The 18,384-nt window shown below is 44.8% G+C and overlaps 5 protein-coding genes across 9 annotated transcripts in view, besides 1 other annotated feature; 4 read left to right on the top strand and 1 right to left on the bottom strand.

Annotated features, from left to right (window-relative positions):
- mspo (M-spondin) overlaps positions 1-2,872 on the top strand; it is a 42,227-nt gene extending 39,355 nt beyond the window's left edge. Inside the window, exons 5-6 of one of the 2 annotated variants that reach the window (NM_001299498.1) lie at positions 1,192-1,614; positions 1,883-2,872. In NM_001299498.1, coding sequence (NP_001286427.1) covers positions 1,192-1,614; positions 1,883-1,901 — 442 coding nt within the window. In that variant the 3' untranslated portion in view covers positions 1,902-2,872. The remainder of the gene's footprint in view (positions 1-1,191; positions 1,615-1,882) is intronic. The other variant, NM_166063.2, reaches the window with a different exon arrangement.
- Targ (Tarag) lies at positions 2,593-5,877 on the bottom strand. Of its 4 annotated transcripts, none has more exons than NM_001299497.1 (7): positions 5,830-5,877; positions 5,168-5,769; positions 4,746-5,000; positions 4,345-4,681; positions 3,678-4,285; positions 3,124-3,616; positions 2,593-3,059 (listed from the first exon to the last, which is right to left on the bottom strand). In NM_001299497.1, exons 1-4 carry the CDS (start codon positions 5,850-5,852, stop codon positions 4,488-4,490), a joined length of 1,074 nt encoding a protein of 357 aa, NP_001286426.1. In that variant the 5' UTR covers positions 5,853-5,877; the 3' UTR covers positions 2,593-3,059; positions 3,124-3,616; positions 3,678-4,285; positions 4,345-4,487. The 4 variants fall into 4 exon arrangements, with proteins under 4 accessions (NP_001286426.1, NP_001286425.1, NP_610980.2 ...); NM_001299496.1 differs by having other exon boundaries at positions 3,678-4,294; positions 4,750-5,000; NM_137136.2 differs by having other exon boundaries at positions 4,750-5,000.
- A 1,573-nt stretch (positions 5,878-7,450) lies between these two features.
- On the top strand, positions 7,451-8,627 carry CG12860 (uncharacterized protein). Its single transcript, NM_137135.3, has one exon. It carries the CDS (start codon positions 7,577-7,579, stop codon positions 8,525-8,527), a length of 951 nt encoding a protein of 316 aa, NP_610979.1. The 5' UTR covers positions 7,451-7,576; the 3' UTR covers positions 8,528-8,627.
- A 134-nt stretch (positions 8,628-8,761) lies between these two features.
- Positions 8,762-8,794: a mobile genetic element.
- Positions 8,795-8,911: 117 nt separating this feature from the next.
- On the top strand, positions 8,912-10,022 carry CG12861 (uncharacterized protein). Its single transcript, NM_137134.3, has one exon. It carries the CDS (start codon positions 9,020-9,022, stop codon positions 9,737-9,739), a length of 720 nt encoding a protein of 239 aa, NP_610978.2. The 5' UTR covers positions 8,912-9,019; the 3' UTR covers positions 9,740-10,022.
- A 5,490-nt stretch (positions 10,023-15,512) lies between these two features.
- On the top strand, positions 15,513-17,470 carry Adgf-E (Adenosine deaminase-related growth factor E). Its single transcript, NM_137133.2, has 2 exons — positions 15,513-16,601; positions 16,769-17,470. Exons 1-2 carry the CDS (start codon positions 15,603-15,605, stop codon positions 17,387-17,389), a joined length of 1,620 nt encoding a protein of 539 aa, NP_610977.1. The 5' UTR covers positions 15,513-15,602; the 3' UTR covers positions 17,390-17,470.
- The last annotated feature ends 914 nt before the right edge of the window (positions 17,471-18,384 follow it).

Below are 18,384 nucleotides of genomic sequence, written 5' to 3'. Positions count from 1 at the left end.
AAACTAATTCACTTCGGGCCAGAGAGCAATTTCCTCGTCACATGTGTCCAAAGGCTGAGTCACAGTCAGTTTATCGAGCACAGGAAATGCAAATTGCGCCTCAAACAACATTTACTTAATACATTTTGATGTGCTCATCTAACGGTAATTGCCGTGAACATGATCGAAGCAAATTGTCGCTAATAACTTCCATGTTCCATGTTCCAGGCAGGCAGGGCGTTTGCAAAAGGAAAAGGGAATTTGAGTATGGAAAATGCTGTATGTAATTTCAATTTGAGAATTTTCCTCATTATTTTCGTTGGGCCCATGGCGCTTGGCGTCCTTCTCTGGGTATTTCAATATTTTTGCCAATTTATTTGCGCTCCTCCCTCCAATCGTCCCGTTGCTCATCAGAGTTGAGTTTCTGTGCCTGTTCGTCTGCCTTTTGATTTTTTATTATTATTTGCGCGATTTTGCACGCGGCGTGTGTATGCAAATAAACGAAAAACTGCAGGAAACAAAACACGGAAGTTGCCCAGGAAGGAAGGCAGGAAGGAAGGAAGCCAGGCAGCGCCACAGCCAAACGTAGTCTGCAAAATGGGAACTTCGGGGGATTGTGGTTCGCGCGTGGGTCCTCCTCCAGAAGAAAAAAAAAAAGAAACATAAAAAATACCCTCCTGGGTTCCATGGCATAGGGGTCTCCGATTTCGCATTCCGGCCTTTTTGGGCTCTTTGGGCTCACTGTCTGTCAGCCAGCAACACGGCACGAAGGCTGGCTGGCAAAAGGCAAATTTAAATTGAAATTTTCCACAGTTGATGTTCTGAAATAACAAACGTGAGCAGCCAGCGAGCACACCTTTGAAAATGGAAGAGGCGGAGGCACACGGGTCGTATGTGTAATGTGGCAGTCTTTTAGCGTCAGCAAGTTAAGCTACTCTGGTAGAGCAAATCATGAAGGTGGAATATATATATAGCAGATCTAAACCCTTCAAAGAAATTGCTGTGTGAGGCTAAGCAATTTGGAGATTACAAAAATATAATGTTAATTATAAACAAAATTTAGGATTAAGTGCCTAATGGTATCAATTCATTTGCTCGAGCCAACTATAGTATAATAAGTATAATTTGCAGAATTTAAAAACAGGCTGTCTTATTATTTCAAATTGTTTCGTGCAAGACCTAACAAGACCTTTTCACATTATTCACTTGCAGCTATGGCAGCAACAACAGCCTGCAGCCGGCACCTGGTCAGGTGGTCAGTGTGGTGCCGAAGAACGACAAGCATGCGATCCTGCAGAGCATCGCCAGCAGCTATCGGCGTGCCGCAGATGCCAGCGATGCAAACGCCTCCAAACCGACACCATCCGCGATTGGTGGTGGCAAGGCCGGTGGTGCGGTGGGCGGTGGTGCTGCCACCCGCAGGCGGAGCTCCGCGCAGCGTCGTCGTGATTGCCGCGTGAGCCACTGGTCCGAGTGGACGGCCTGCAGCAAAAGTTGCGGCGTCGGCGAGATGCATCGCTACCGCAAGGTCATAAAGCACGGCAAGAGGGGCGGACGACAGTGCCCGGCGCTCCAGCAGTCCAAGTGGTGCGGCACCGAGCGCAACTGTCACGGGTCGCAGACCTATTTTAATTGGTAAGTGTGCCGCGCCGCGGAAAACTCAATCAAATTAGTGTTACACTGCAAACAATTTCAATTCATTAATATTAATTAAATTGGAATTTAATTCAATTTCGCATTTCACATCAAATTTATATACACAATCGAAAAGGGGAAGTCCTTTGTTTTTATATAGATAACACAAAAAATCCATAATAGATTGATATTTTTATATTTTTTTGTTCTTTGACTCACCCCACAAGTATATACAATTAAAATATATATATGTCCGATTCGATTTCAGGTCCGATTCCGACACATGAACGATCCACTTGGCGGAGGCACAGGCGATATAAATATAATTTTAATTTAAGGCGTAAGAATTGCTTTTTCTGTGTGAACAAGAAAGACCAGCCAGGCCGTTAGGAGTGTGGTTCATCCCGCAAGGAGATTTTAATTTAACTTTACATTATCAAATGACATTGTTTTTAACGCAGACGGCAGAGACTTCAATTAAAAATGGATTAAATTAGAGGCGACGATGGGGAAGACTACTGACAATATTAAAAAACACAAGAAAGATTTAGACACAGGACACAGAGGATTGGAGTCATTCGTCCTGCGGATGTCGATTCAAACATTCTTATGTTTATGTGTTCACATTGATTTATATTTTTTTTTTCGTTGCTTTAGCTCTAAATAATATGTAAAAAAATCATCATAAAATATAAAAAATGAAGAAAAAAAAAACAAAACATTGAACAGTAGACGTACAAAGTTTAGAAAGCAAATCAAAGTAAACAAGAAGCGTGAAAATTTGCATACCCAAACAAGGAAAAATGGAAACAAAACCAAATGAAAAACCAAACACAGCACACTTGAACCTATAAGCGTGGAGCCAAAGTGTGTTGTTCAGCAACTAAGCTAATATTAGATGTAAACTAAGCTAACTAATAACTTAAAATGGATTGCAATAAAAGTCAACCCCAAAAAGAACTCACTTGAATTGAAATTATATTGAAAATAAATCTGTAATAAGGAGGAAGTAATAGTTAATGACATCGGTCAATTAACAATTACATGGATATACAAACATTTACTCAGAATTTGGAACGAGGACCAGTAAAAAAAAGTCATAAAAATGCCTAAGCTATTAGTTGTAAGACAATCCCAAGTTCCAAGCAGGAGAACCAATAAATATTGCAATTCCAATAGTCCAATTCCTCATTGGGCCATCCTGTTGCGACATTTAATAAGCAAGGGCAGCAGAAGCTTCAGAAATCCGGACACTATGAGACATAATCCCGCAAAGCAAAAGGCAGCAGAATAGTTTCCCGTGATGCCTATCAATTTACCAGCAATTGTAGTCCCAATAAAGGCGCCCATTCCCATGGCCAATGAGGTAATCCCAAAAGCGTTGGTCAGTTTTGAAAGTCCCAGGTATTTCACGTATATCAAACCTCTCAGTGTGGAATAAACAGCTATTCCATGGAAATGAGAGAGGGTAATATTGTAAACTTAAGTAAGGTAAGTAAATGTACGCACCAGGCGCTACAGCATAGGAGAAGCCATACAGAAACTGGAACCAAATCAAGTTCTCTCCATAGAAGGCGCTAATCAAAACGGAAACACCACCGAAAATTAGACCACAACCACAAAGTCCGAGGGTCCAACTACGCCTTTTGTAAGCGAGGATGCCAAGGATGTTTCTCATCACAAGATTACTAATTCCGATAATGGGGCCGATCATACGGGCATATTCGACGGGGATCGTGGTTCGTGCAGACGAGTAAACAAAGGGTATATTAAAGCCCATCGGGAACAGAAAGGCGGACGCCACCAGAATCTTGAACTCAAACTGTTTCAGCAGGCGGTAGTCGAATAGTTTGAGCACAGTGAGCATAAACCGGCTATTCCTACAGGAATTTTGCTTTTTCTGATTCTCGTTTGACCATCTTCGTTCCCTATGAACTCTAGAAATCCTATCGGGTTCATCATCCACACGAATGTTCTTGATGCCATAGTTCACTTGCTGGGTCTAAGTGAAAGTTGGTGGTGTTCTTAAGTTGAAGCGAATTTATTCTTAATACAACACTTACGTTCTTATCCGATCCCATTAGTAGGAACTCCTTGCCGTCGACGTTCTCCTTGCTGTGCGGCTTTTCGTATTCGGCAGGACCCGTATAGAAGAGATCCTCCCGCTCCAGGGGCGCCGGGCGGATGAGCAGATTCTGCTCATCAGCATTTTGCGACTTCTTCCGCCGCCTCCAACAACAGTTCGAACAGGAGGGGCAGAACTTGGCGCATCCTTTCTTTTTTGGGCGTGGCTCATATGTACTTAGGATACTCCGGCTTTTAGCAGTCATCGCGGATTGACGTAAATAGTCATGCACGTAGAAGTTGCCGTAATACTCATCCGAACTGGTATCCGAAGAACCGGGTAAATGGTACATGCCCACCTGGGTGGGAGCCACCTCCACATAGGCGACCACCATCAACAGGATCAACATTATCAGCCCCGCCTGCGTCCGCAGCATGTTCCTCCATCCGATGATTGGCACCAGCCAGCTGTTGAGGAACGTGAAGAGTACTATGCCCGCACCGCCACCGCTGCAGGAAAATCCATTGGCCATCGGACGGTACCGCTCAAAGTAGTAGCCAACAATCAGCTGCGAACTTGCCCAGATCATGCTCAACGTAATACCACCTGCGCAGGCTAGTACTATTATTCATCGAATATCGTACAGCAATCTAGAATCAACCTACCAAGGACGCTGTAAAAGAAGATCAGCATGGTCAAGCTGACGCTCCAACTGGACGCCAGTATTGAAACTGCGGAACACAGGACCCCAGCGATGGCTACCTTTCGGAAACCAAAACGATTTATCAGGACAGCAGAAAACGCTCCGCTAGTGAAGTAGCAACCAATCTGGACACTGGCCACAAACGATACCGACGATATGGAGACATCCAGATCCTGGGCAATGGATGGCAATAAGACCCCAATGGTAAAAATTAAACCATCGATTATCAGCTGGGCGAGGAAGGACAGCACCATGATTACCCAACCGAATCCGCCGTCCGGTGGTATCACCATATAGATCTGTGGATGACAAGAGTCGTCATTCGTTTCTCAATTCACCACCACAAGAATGCTATTCACTCACTTACAAAAACCATACCGGAGCCAAGTCGTCTTCCACCACGGCTAAAGTCAAAGGACTCCTTCGAATTTTTACTTTCCATGTCGAACGATTGCTTGCGCGTTCGATTTCCGTCGTATTCGCTGAAAGATTCCGGCGATGCGGTATCGGCCAACTGTACTGTAGTTACATTGAACGAGAGACCCGATTCCTGTTGATCGGTTTCCTTAGGGACCACATATGAATCCTCGGAATCGTATTTGGGAATCAAGGGGGATCCTGTAAGAAGGCTACAGTTTTAGCTACAAGAAATGCATTTGGTAGGTTCCTCAATTTCAAGCAAATGGCCAAAAATAGCTTAGACAAAATTCAATTGCATGACAATAAAATAAAAATAAAAAAAAAAACATTTTTGTAAAAAGGAAGGCAGCGCTATGATAACTTACTCTTTTTATAAAACTTTTGCGTTTTGGTAATGAGTGGTTCTGCCCTATCATATTCATCCGTATAGCTAGTAAAGCTCAACATCTGAGACACCTCATCTGTGCTCTCGATATATTCATTCTCATTATCCCTGTGTGTGGACAATTCCTTGCTAAATCCACGGGTCCTAGAGTATTTTTTCTCAAAGGCCGGTTCCACAAACGGCACCTCAGATATTGGCTCAATTGGCCTAGATGGTGGAATTGCTGGCTGGTTTTTCGAAATCTCAGGCTCATTTGATGCCCCCACAAGCATATGGGGAAATCTTCTGATAGGCAGCTTGGGAAGAAAAGTTGGATTAAAGCTTTCGTAGAACGAAGGCAAATCCACTTCACTCCCGTGAGACTGACTAAGGGACAAGAATGATGTGCGCCCATTCAGGATATCCGTTGAAACTGTGCCGACGGCCACACTGACCATTTGTGGTCGCGTGTTTCGCGTATCATTGTAATAGATGGATGAGTTTTGAACCGAGATGTCCAGCCTGGACAGAGATTGGGATCTCAAGCTACTTCCACTTGGCTGTGCAGCGGCGGTCTTATCTTCATATTGGCTGCTGGGGAAGCTGAAAAACAGAGGGATTTGGTCGAGTTGAGTGCTTTGCTGGGCGAACAGACTCAGTCACCTTCGCCTACGATTCCTGCTCATTTTTCGACTCTGTCGCAGAGTGTTCCTGACATCTTTCACAAATCTCTCTGCGTCTCGACCCGAACCCAATGCACAGTGGCTGGCTACGTGTCTGGCTGCAAGATGAGAAGCCCCAGCAACAGGAACGGGAATTCATGGGGATTCGTGGGATTCGGGAACTGTCGCCAGACATTAGCTGCTCCTGGCTACCAAATGCTGTCATGGCTGCCAGGCGAGCGTGACAAACGGAGTTGGTTGGTAGTTGCTTGTTGGTGACCCCCAGTTGCTCCTCCTCCGCAATTGCCCCACTGCAACTGTTACTTTTTAGCCATCGCCTCGCCATCGCCATCTTCTTTTGCCTGGCGAATCCCTATTGCCACAACCCGATCCCAGCTCCGTTCCACCCGCTTGCCTGTTTATTTTGGGGCCGAAACAAAATTGCATCAGTGCAATTTCATTGATTGTAAGTAAATGAAATCATTCCTTAGTCGTCTGAGTTTTGCACGGAGAGCGGAGCGATTGGAGTGGAGCGGCTAAAGTGCATCTCAGCTTTAGGGGCAGTAACTTCATTGGCAGTCACTCAAAGGCAACAAGAGCTGAAGTATTGGGGTCGACTGTTTCCCCAGTTGATTAAATGGAAAGTGATGCCCGGGCTCTTGAATTGGAGGCAGTCGGTCCATGCTTTATGAAACAAACCTCGCCCCTGGAAACTTTAACTAAGCCAGCCCTGCTTTTGCAAAATGAATTACAAACAAAGTGCACTAATTAATTAGCGTAAAGGCCAGCAAACTTTTCGACCAGCCACTTCAGCTTCATCTACACCTTCCCCCCCCCCTGGATTTTTCCTGTTCTCCCGCGGGGGAGCACCGATTGCAGCGGCTATTTTTCCTGGCCAACAACTCTATGCGGAAATTGTTTTTTTCCAAAAGGTTCGCTCGTACGTGCTCGTTTTTTATGGCCCACGTTGTGTTTTCCTATTTTTCGATTTTTTTTCCCCTGAGCGCCTTGAAATCGAAACGGCCAAAAGATTGCGCTGCCAAATTGTTAACAGCAATTGACCCAATTTTATGGGAGCCCTCATGCATGGCCACTCTCGGACGGCAGTGACTCCAATGAAAATAGCGGCGTAAAAGCGAAAACTGCCCCGAGAACAGCAAGCAGCGAGCGGCGACCAACGCGGCGTATACTTATTCTAGTGGACTTCTGTTGTTTTTTTTTTCGCAGGGGGTCAGCTTTGTATGTATATTTTTCGTTCTGTTTTATTTTTTTTTTTTTTTGTTGGGCTTTGTCGTTTGGCTGGCTGCACTCTGTTTGCATTTAACTTGCAAACAAGCTGGGGCAAAAATTCGTAAAGTGAAGGTTGCGTTGCCTATTTTTTCTTTATTGTTATTTGCCTGCAAATCAAGGCAGCTGGACATTGCAAATTCGCTGGCATCGAATCCATTCGCAATTAACTGCAGAACAAACAAGGAAAACCCATTTGGTCCGTGGCCCGGAAAAGGCTCAATTCGCGACAGTATTCGAGGAATTACACACTTAAATCTGGAATCCATAGAGAAGTAGCTGTTGAAATGTAAATAAAATAGATCCCATCATGGCGGCCTTGGACTAGATTTCTTGCCAACTATTGGTTCAGCACCTTGGTGTTAGCCAGATCAAAGCAGAGCGTTCGCCTGTACAGACCAAAATTTCGTGTCTCTCAACCTGCCACAGCACCGGTTCCAATCCAAAACCTCCGTTTAGTTATGTTTCTGGCCAAAAGTTCATCAATACTTCGCCCGCAGCTTCTTAATGAGGTGAAGGGACTAGTGAAGTCACAATTTCTGGCTCTGTCACAGGTCGACCGACGCTTTGCCCACTCGGACGATAGGTGCGCCAATAAGAAATCCAGGAAGTGCGAGCAGAGCCCACCCAAGGGTGTAGGTTTGCCCCCCCGGGATCGAAGACATTCTCATACGGATGGCGTCAGTGATAAGTGCGCGAAGAACAAAAAAGATAAGCGGGAGTGCAAGAAGTTTGAGTCCGAGAATGCCAAAAAGCCGGAATGCAAACCGCCCGTTGTCCGTGCTCCAAAATACTACAAGCAGCTAAAACCGTGCAAGACCGACAAGGAGCTCTCCGAGCTGCATCCCAAGTATCTGGGTGTATGGGGTCGTTGCGACATACCCTACAAGCCAGAGCCCGATTGCACCGATCCCTGTGATTTGGCCGTACGTTTGGATGACAAGTACTACAAGCCCAGCAAATCGCTGGACCGCGAATTCGACCAGTACTGGGTGGAGTGCTTCTTCCGGAAGCAGAAACGCTGCTGCCGCAAGGTTGCTCCTGAGCGCACTTACCGCGTGTTAACCAAAAAGTGCGTTTCCGCTCCGAAGAAGGCGCCTTGCTTCACCGTCAATCCCATGCCATGCAAACAAGAGGCCAAAACCAGCCCCTGTCCCAAGATCAAGCTATGCGAGTGTCCGCCGGCAGCTGCCATTAACAATTGTAAACTGGTGCGAAGACACACAAGATGCCGGCGTCGCGCATGCCAGTATCCCAGCTTCTCGGAGTGCCAGCACGAGGAGCTGAACACCAGCAGACCCATCGAGTGCCGCTGCCTGGAGGTGCCGCCGCTTTGCCTTGTCTATCGACACGCTCTCCTCAACCGCCGACTTCCCTGTGAGCCTCTGAAGCCGCGCAATGAATCGTGTTAAAGGAGGCACACTTTGGATTTGTGGACCCATTCATGGTGCTTCAACAATAGGCAGATAAAAATTAACAGTGTAATAAAAGATACGAAATTTTTGGTTAAATAAATCTTTCAAAATATTTACATTTAATGCATTTAGTCTATGGGGGGGTTTTGGTCTCTGTTGTATACGCCGTTAGGTGGGACTATCAAATAGAGGTGCTTTACTTAGATCGAGTCTTCTCCTATTGGCAGTGCCAGTAACAGGTATCTGATAGTTGAGGCACTCGACACATATTTTATTTTTAATTATTTACATATGCTTAGATCTAATCATAAATTTTGAATCAAGTAGGCCTTAAGACAAAACTTCAACTGTCCTAGCCAATTTCAGATTACTTTCGAATCATTCGTAAACAGTTGTTCGAGTGGTCAACACACATAACACCTTAGCCTCCCCAAAAATCCAGGTTTCCGTTTTGGTTTCCTTTCAAAATTCCAGTTAAATTCAGTTAGAATGGGGGTGTTGCAGACAGTGCAACGAACGCTGTTGATGCAGCACAGCTTGGGATCGCTGACGATCAAGCGCACATACGACACGGTGAAGAAGATGAATCTGCGTCGCAGGCGTTTGGAGCATCTGAAAGAACTCAAGAGGCTAGACGAAATGTGCTACAAGGCGGCCAGTCGCAACGATAAGAAGTGCCACCCGCCGGTGCTACCGCTACCCAAGATGGAGTGCATAGACGACCCATGTGCGGAATCAGAGATGCCATTGGATCTGGACCACTATACTCCGAGCGACAAGGCCGCGCGCAAATATCAACGCACCTGGTGCGAGTGCTATATGATACCCAAGGCGGCTGTCAAGGCCAGGAAATGCTATCCGAATAGACCGCGGCGTAAGTTCGAGTGTCCGAGGGTCTCTGATGTCGAGTGCCGCTGGGATCCCATGCCCTGTGATGACGTGAAGAAAAAGCCCGAGATACTGATTGAAGTGCCGCGTATCGGGAAGTGGCCATGCTGCAAGATCCCCACGCCAGGTTGCCGCGATGGCCGGATACCGCCCTCCTGCGACGCTGGTCGAATTCCCACTTGCTGCAAGAAGCGTCGCACCAAGTATCCCAGCTTCTCGGAGTGCAAAAAGGAACTGCTCGACCCCATCCCACCATGCGAGTGCGAGAAGAAGGTTAACATGTGCGACGTGTATGCATATTTCCGCCATAAGACACACTAACTTCGGTCCCTGAAAGAGCTTGGAAATCAAGGCGGTATAAGAAGCCCACCTGGATGATGAAGAAGTCACAAAATTGGCTAGCGTGTATTGCTGTTCATTGTTTATGGGTTCATTTACAAAAGTTTGACCCTTTAGCCCTTGCCGCCTTTTACCAATCCTGATTACCCATTTTAAAAGGTGACAAATTCAAAAATTTCCATTTCAAATATAGCTTGAATCCAGTCTTAAATTACTTTTGGATGTTGTTGCTACCGACATTAAATTGATTTCACAAATTACCAATCTGATTTTTGTCTTCGTCTCGAGCGCGACTTGCACGCATCCTTGATGGTTAATTCTCGGCAAACAGCGAGTTCCTTTTGCTGCACTGCCACGCCCCTTGTCCTAGTTCTCCCACTAGCCGCCCCACCCGCTTTTCGCAGCTCTTTAGTTGGAGTGCTCTCCTGTGCAATTCCTAAAAGGGATTTGCATGCCGCTGAGATGTTTATCGCAAATTGTTGCCGTCGTCTGCGTTCGTGGAGGATGTTGTGACGATGTCGTCTGACGGCGCACAAATGTCAACAGCACAAAGCTCTGACGTTTACATTGAAAGTCACTTTGGGCGCCAGGCAGCCAAACAGACAAACAGAGGGATCCTGGGATCCTAGCATCCTGGCATCCTCGCATCCTGGTATCCGGGGGGAGACCAAGGCGGGCGATGGCTAATGAAAAGTGCCAACAGAATCCAATGCATTTTTATTTAAATGCAAATGTTTAGCCTGCCGGCAAGTGTTTAATTGTGGAGCCCGGGCATTGACAAGGGTGGCTCCTGAAAGGTCCTGGAAATGAGGATTTGCCACACATTCATCGTGCCTGTTCGTTTGCCTGTTGTTTTGGCCAAAGTATGCCCTGGAGTGACATTTCGTACAAATGAAATGTATGGCTGAAAAGTTGTCTATTTCTGTGCCCAGGCAAATAATTTTATTATAAAAGTTGTTTCTGGGAACTTGTGGCTTTTCGTGAGTAATAGACACCATGTTTCTGTGGCCATTTTCGTAAGAGAGTATATTCGCATGTAAGGAAAGTAGAGTGAGATATATGTCAAGTAGAGTTGTGGTAAAAGTGTGAAGAGTAGCGCACTGAATAGAATGCGTTGTATCCTTTAGCAATTGCACTTTAAATATCTAGTAAATGTCCATATCCTTCTAGTTTACTTATCCTTGTACATATAATGTGGATTTATTTTTTTTTTTTTTTACCAAAGAATATAACCGATTATTTGCAACTTGTGCCATGTTTTGCCGCTGGTCGAATGGGCTTTATGGATCCCACTAGTCATGGAGATTATGATAAGGCTTTACGACTTTGGATGTCCAGTAGCTGGCTGGATTAAAAGCTTTTTGCGGTTTGGATATGGGAGGCCGGAATGGAAGGAAAAGCGGCGGTTGGGCTTACTATGGAGCCCCAGGCAGGGTAAACAAACAAATTTAGTTATGACCAACAAAGTTGCAAGGCCCCTTTGGTTTACAGCTCGGCCAATTAGCTGGACGACGATGCTGACCTTAATTACACGTGCACTTTTAGTGCAACCAGTGTGCACTCGCCCCAACCCATTTTGCCACACATTTGTTGCAGCTTAGCCCATAATCTGGACATATATATATATATACCCTATATAGTCAACATACATGTGTAGCTGCACCCACATAACCATAAATGTAAAATGCCACGGGTATGCCATTCCATTCCATACCATTTTTGTTTTGCCATATTTTTTCGCTTTTTTTTTTGTTTTACTCAGCTGGCTACACTTTACACACTTTGTTGGCTCCGTGTCCGGGTCTAAATGTTGCTGCTGGATTGTTAATATTATTTTATAATTTCGTTTTATTACTCCTACTCCGCCGTGGAGCGTTGTAAACATGTTGTCGTGAATGGACGCGGATGCTGTGCGCCGGGATTCCCCGCTGCCATTCGGGTAGTCAAAGTGCGCCATTAAACGTTAAGCAGGCAATGAGGGCGGAGCGTTAAATGCCGAGCGGGGATTTTGGGGGTCAGAGATGAAGACGTTTAACCCGACACACTAAAGCAGCAGCATAGAAACTATGAAAATGCAAGCTTTGATCGCTTTAAGTTGGTTACTGCTTTCAGCAACTCATATTTCCTTGCAACTCGATTGAGCGTAGAAATCCTTTACGTACGGAAAAAATCAAAACTCCAAGTTGGCCAAAGGTAAAAGTGGTTTGCCTATTACAGTGCACTAACATTGCACTTTATGATTTTTGTTACCTTTGCTTTCACACACACTTGATCAATTTATACTCCTGGCTTTGTTGTTTTCCTCAATGGGCTTGTGTAGCTTTGGTATCGGGGCTTACTCATGTGAAAACCTGTTCGAGCCATAAGCTTTTATAACCTTTTTTTTGTTTTGCTTTTGCTTTCTAGTTTTGCTGGAACTAAAAAATATTGCTGTTGCTCTTAAAATTAAAATAGACTATGATGACGTTTAACTTACAACTCTTGTTTTTCACTATTCAATAATAAAGCAAAAAAAAAAATATTTTAGTTAACAGGTTCGAAGTCTAAGTTTACTGTCAAACAAAATGAACGGTATACGAATATAATACCGCTAAACTTCAGACTTTTCCCCGTACTTCAATCACTTCGCAGAAAAAATAAGTAAAATGGCTGCCTACTTTGCGGCGGAGCTGTAAATTTCGCCTTTCATCAATCGCCTTCTGCGCGACATATTTTTATTGACATTTATTGAAGGCGCAATTCTATTGATATAATTCAAATAGGCAACAACGTGCCACGCAATTCAAACGCGACAAAAATGTAAATTGCCTGACAGAGAGAGTGCGAGCAAGAGGGGAGATTACGTGCCGAGCGAGAAGACAAATCAATTTGAAGGAACACAATTTGAGGACCAGGCGTACGTAGGACTCGAAATGATAATGAAGGCACCACATTTTGTCGCCATTGTGCGAGTGACAATGGGCCACAGATAAAAATGACAGCCACAAGCTGGCAACTAAGTCGGGATGAGATCTCCTGGGGGTCTATTGTCTCAGGAGCCAAACGATGGCCGCTGGATGCGGATTGCCGGAATGGGTAATGCACACATTGTGATTGTGGCAAAGAGTTTAAGCAGCTGTTGTCTGGCCGGCGTCTAACTGTCAGACTGCGGCTTATCGCCAGGGTTTTGACAATTTTCCGACTGCCCAGAGTTGCCTCCATTTTTTTATTTTTATTTTTTTTTTGTCATTTTGCCATGGCGGCTGCCAGTTTAATTATGACATTTCATTTCGAGTTCATTGTTGGCCAAATCTCTGGCTGCGCACAAAAGCATGCAACAGTTTTTTGCAACTGCCGCACAAGCGGAAGTACATTTGTCGTCGGCTGCACAGACCGGAAGTTGTATCACACATGTACATATCACACATTCAACGCTTGTGTTTATGCCACAAATATTTAAGGGAAACATTTAGGAAGATCTGGAAATGAATGTAGTTCCTCGTTTCAAGTGCACTTTAAAGTTTAAATTGTAGTTCATTTCAAAAATGTACAAAGATCTTAAGCTTTCGTTTAATCTTCACAAGCCAACTGGAAAGTATTTTTTCATTTTTGAGTTTACTCAACACACAGTTTTATATAAGCAAATGAAATTCGGATTTAAGCGAATAAAGAATGTATAAGATGCATAGCATATTCTTGCTAATACCACCAATAGCAATACATTATTTTGTTGCGGTGGTCTGGGAACCATTAGTTCGAAGTTGGCCCGGATAATGAAGCCATTTTCGCCTAGGGTGCCGATTTAAGATACCATTTATGAAACATGTGCCGGCATTTATGCATATTAAATTAGTCAGCTTAGGCAAATAAACAGGCCAGAGGACCACCGAACCCTTTTTTATGGTCCCGAGAACTGCGTCATATTCCCACACATTTAGCTTAATATTCAGAGGTTCAGCTGGCCCCGAAAAAAGCACACTCCGGTGGCAAAAGGAAAGGGATCCGTATAATAGTTGTTTGGGGCAACTTAAAAACGCATGTTGGAACTTTTCAAGTGTGAATTGCTCTTCATTTTTGCAGCAGACAGACCACCACCCAACGGAAAAACTGGGCGAGCTGAAAGGAACTGAACTGAAAAGGCGTTCGTTGCCTACTTTTTCCAGGCACTGTTTCCCTTCGAATACGGCTATGTGTGTGTGTGTGTGTGTGTGTGGTCGTGGGTGTAAGTGTGAGTCGCAGTTGTAACAAAAAGAAACATAAAATAAAATGGCAACGGCAGAAATGTTTTATAAAAATTTATATGAGCATAATTTGTAACTGCAGAGAAAAAGAAGAAAAACGCACACGCAGAAAGGAAAAGATGGAAAAAGAGATGTTACAACGATCCCTCCTACGGGGCGTATGAGTGTTTTTGCGTCTGTGGGCGCTGGGCGGTGGGCGTGGTCGTGTCAGACAATGGAAACTGAAAATGGGCTGCAGATGTAGAAAATGAACATATTTTCGGCTGTGGCCAAGTAGAGCCGCTCGATTTGAATTGCCAAAAAAGCGCTGTGGGTGTCTGGGTAATAAATAGAGTACATCCCTAGAAAATGAGAAGACAAAACTTAAAAAATGCTGCGCTAATAACCGATGTCATTGTGCCAAGTGGTACAGAACAATTTCTCAACTCGATTTCATTTAGACATTATTTTTCACATAACTTAAAAGAAATATGAATCATTTTCAAATGACAAAAACATCGTAGTCTATATAAACTAAATTTTCAGTACACAAAGTTGCAGGTTTATTTGTATATATTTATCACATTCTGTGCCTGTCACTAATTTTCCATAAATGCCAAAACAATAAACCAGAATATATTTTTGCATACTCTTTCGAACGAAAGTGATCAATAGTAATTAAAGATAAATTTGCAAGCAATACTGTAGTCAGTGTTTATCAGTTATCAGTTTTCCCCCATTTCCCAGCCGTTTTTAGCTGTTTTTCCAGATTTTCCAACTTTGGCATGTGGCACACAATTAAGATGCAAATTGTTTTTGCACAAAATCAAATTTCTCTCTCCGGCAGACAACAACAGGCATATCAGTTTGCCACTTGCCGAACTCTTTCCGTTTTCCCAACTCTTTGCAGTTGTTGTTGCTAAGTGACAAATACAACAACAACAGCAACAACAACAATTGGGGAAAATGCTTAAATGTCGTTCAAGTTTGCGAGTTAAGTGCACTACGTATGCAATCGACACATGTGTGCAACAAAACTCGTTAACACTTGAAAAGTTTCATGGGCCCGAGGGCAGGTCGGAAAATTCTGGGCTCACTGCACTTCCCACACACACACACCCATCCGAACTGAAGGGACGTGTCCCACAGATACATACGTCTGTGTGTGTGTGTGCGAGTATCTGAGTGCGAGCAAAGTAATGCTGCTGAAAAAACACTTAAGCAAAATGTTGTATATATTTTGTAACCAAGTGAGGCGCAGAGTTGAGCTTGCCTCCATTTAGTTCGTTAGATAAATCTTTGCGTGCCTGTGTGTGTGTGTGTGTGTGTTAGCCAGCACGAGTGTGTGTGTGTTGCCCTTTGGGCATCTTGTAATCGTTGGGGCTGAGACCCGATTGACAAGTAGATGATGCCTGGAATGCAAATCCTATGCTCCCTCAAAGAAACTCTCGGCAAATTGCTTGAAAGCATCACTTGACGTTGGCCAATGCTACAAGAGTTTCCGACTTCACTACGTAATAATAGGTAGTAATTAAATAGTTTTGAAAGAGGACCTGAAACATTTGATTTTTCTGACTTTAATTTCTAAATTCCATAAAATGTGAAAAATTTATATTTGAAAGTCAAAAAATAGGGGCAAAGCGCAGATGACGGTCCTGTTGAGCCACAGGATGCTCCTCGCTGGATGGGCGAGGCGTGCCACGCCCACCGCCGCCCAGTGGATACACCACAATCCAGAAAAGATGACGCTGCTCGAGATGCTGGGCACCACCAATCTACGCAAGAGCACCCCCAAGGACTACCGAATCCTGCGCGAGATCTTCAACTCCTTCGAACGATACTCCGGAGTCGGCAACGACATTCAATTGACCTTGCCAGAGCGCGCTGCCAACGAGCTGATCATGTGCGAAAAGAAGCGGGAGTACGAGAAGGGCATCATGGATCCATCGAAGTTCGCGCCGGGACACCACATCTTCCAGGTGCTCACCAAGGTGAAGAAGTCGCCGCTCTTCCAGATCCTGCGACGGATGCCCAAGGGTGCGGCCCTCAAGGCGCACGACACCTCCATGTGCAGTTCGAGGGTGGTGATCGAGATAACCTATCGGGATAACCTGTGGGTATGTACCACACAAAACGGCTGCCGTGTGGAGGAGTTCCGATTCGCAAAGGATAAGCCCAAGGACGTCAGTTTCGAGAATGGCGAGTGGCAGCCCATGGAAAAGCTCAGAGAATTGCGCGGCGAGGAGAATCTTAGAAAGTATTTACAAATGCGATTCAGCATGTACCCTTTGGCCAGCTTTACGACCAATGCCCACGCCTGGCGCCACATGATGGGCATCTTTGGCCTGCTGGACGGTCTACTACAGTACGCCCCCGTTTGGGGCGACTACTACTACAATGCGCTAAAGGAATTCTACGCCGACGGAGTGCAATATTTGGAGGTAAGATCTGTGCTCCCGCAGCTCTACTCCCTGGATGGTAGCCGGATGCCCAAGCGGGAAACTGTGCAAATCTACAAGGACACACTGGAGCGATTTAAGAAGGAGCATCCAGGATTCATCGATTCCAAACTGATATACGCGCCCATTCGGCATGTGCAACCAGAATTAGTGGGAGAATACATTAAGGAGTGCACAGAACTGAATGTGAGTATAAATTGCCATCCATGAATTCTGGTCCCATTAGAATTTAAACTACGTGTAATGCTGTATTGCTTACATTTTGTAGCCTAATTGTTAGTAATCGACTTCGCTTTAGAAAAATAGAGAAGCACAGAATATACAAAATGCATTCTAATTAAAACCATTTTCAGAAAGAGTTTCCCAGCTTCGTGGTTGGCTTCGATTTGGTGGGTCAGGAGGACGTGGGTCATCCGCTGAGCAATTTCGCAGCGGAGCTACTCAAGCTGCCCGACCACATCCACTTTTACTTCCACGCCGGCCAGACCAACTGGTATGGATCACATGTGGACCAGAATCTGTTGGACGCCATTGTGCTGGGCACGAAGAGGATCGGTCATGGCTACACGATCACCAAGCACCCGGTCCTCATGCGGCTGGCCAAGTACCTGAACATCGCGCTGGAGGTGTGTCCGGTATCCAACCAGGTGCTCCAACTGGGATCCGACTACCGCAGTCATCCGGCTGCCACGCTGATCGCCGAGAATGTGCCCATGGTGATCGCCTCCGGCAGTCCGGGCTTCTGGCGAGCCGCTCCTCTGTCCCATGACTTCTACATGGCCTTTCTGGGCATTGCACCCATGAATGCCGATCTGAAGTTTCTCAAGCGAACCGCCAAGAATTCCATTAAGTACAGCTCGCTAAAGGATGAGGCCAAGGCCGAGGCCATGGAGAAGTGGAAAAAGCAATGGGATAAGTGGGTCGAGAATATAGTCAGACAAAGGAAAAAGGATTCAGAGACTGAAAAGAAATAAAGCACATACTAGATAGCTGACTAATAAATTGCATGTGTACTATACATTGTTAGTATATGTTTCTATAAATATTTAAACAACTCTTACCGTACTATCATTATTTGAAGCATGAAACTTTACAATTAGTCAAAGTACAGCAATGGCGTTTTGGATGTCACTCGACTTTTTCGTAGTTTGTCCCCAGTTCGAAATCGTACCTGAATTTGCGCAACATTGTTGTAGGGACCACAAACTTTTCCACTCACGCACATCGAAAAGCCCCAAAGTCAATGACCAATGGCAAAATGGGGGGGGAAATATTCGGGATAAACCTTGAGCTGCACTTTCAGTCGCACCGCAAATTGTTTGAGTTTCCGCTTCTTGATTATTTCAGGCAAACCAATAAGTTTCTTGCCAACTTTTTATTGCATACTTCGCTGCGGGTGGTGGAGAGGGTGGTGGTGAAAGTGGGGGGTCATGCAAATGTCACAGAAACTAACACTTCCGGGTCGTATATGTGTGGGTACTAATTTCATTGACTTCCATTTCCCGCCTACCCATACACACACATGACAGAGTTAGCGGAGGGCGAGAAGTTTGGAAAAGTCTTCGATACGATCAAGAAAATAAACTTTCTGCCCTGCCTGCCATTGCTTATAATTAAAAACTTTATTATTTGTTTAACTTTGCCCGCAGCTGTTGCACATTTGACAGACAGAGACAGAGGGTAGCTGTGCAGGAAAATGGGGAAAACTCTGTTCGCAGCCACACAAGAATTACCAGCAATTATCGAAAAAGTTTCGCTTTATTTATCGCCCGAAAGTCACTCAGTTTTCTCCATACACATTTTTTGGTCCTTTCAATCTACCAATACAGAAATTGACAGCCATGTTTCTGTCAACTTTTTAACGATGCAAAAACACATTTATGCCAGAGCGCTCCTGGCGACGTCTAATTTGCAAATTCATGAATATAAAGTGGCCTCGCAATGCCAAACAAATTAATCAAATATGCTA

This window comes from Drosophila melanogaster, chromosome 2R (assembly GCF_000001215.4).
Source record: "Drosophila melanogaster chromosome 2R".
Taxonomy (NCBI): Eukaryota; Metazoa; Arthropoda; class Insecta; order Diptera; family Drosophilidae; genus Drosophila; species Drosophila melanogaster.
This window is presented reverse-complemented; position numbering and strand designations above follow the sequence as displayed.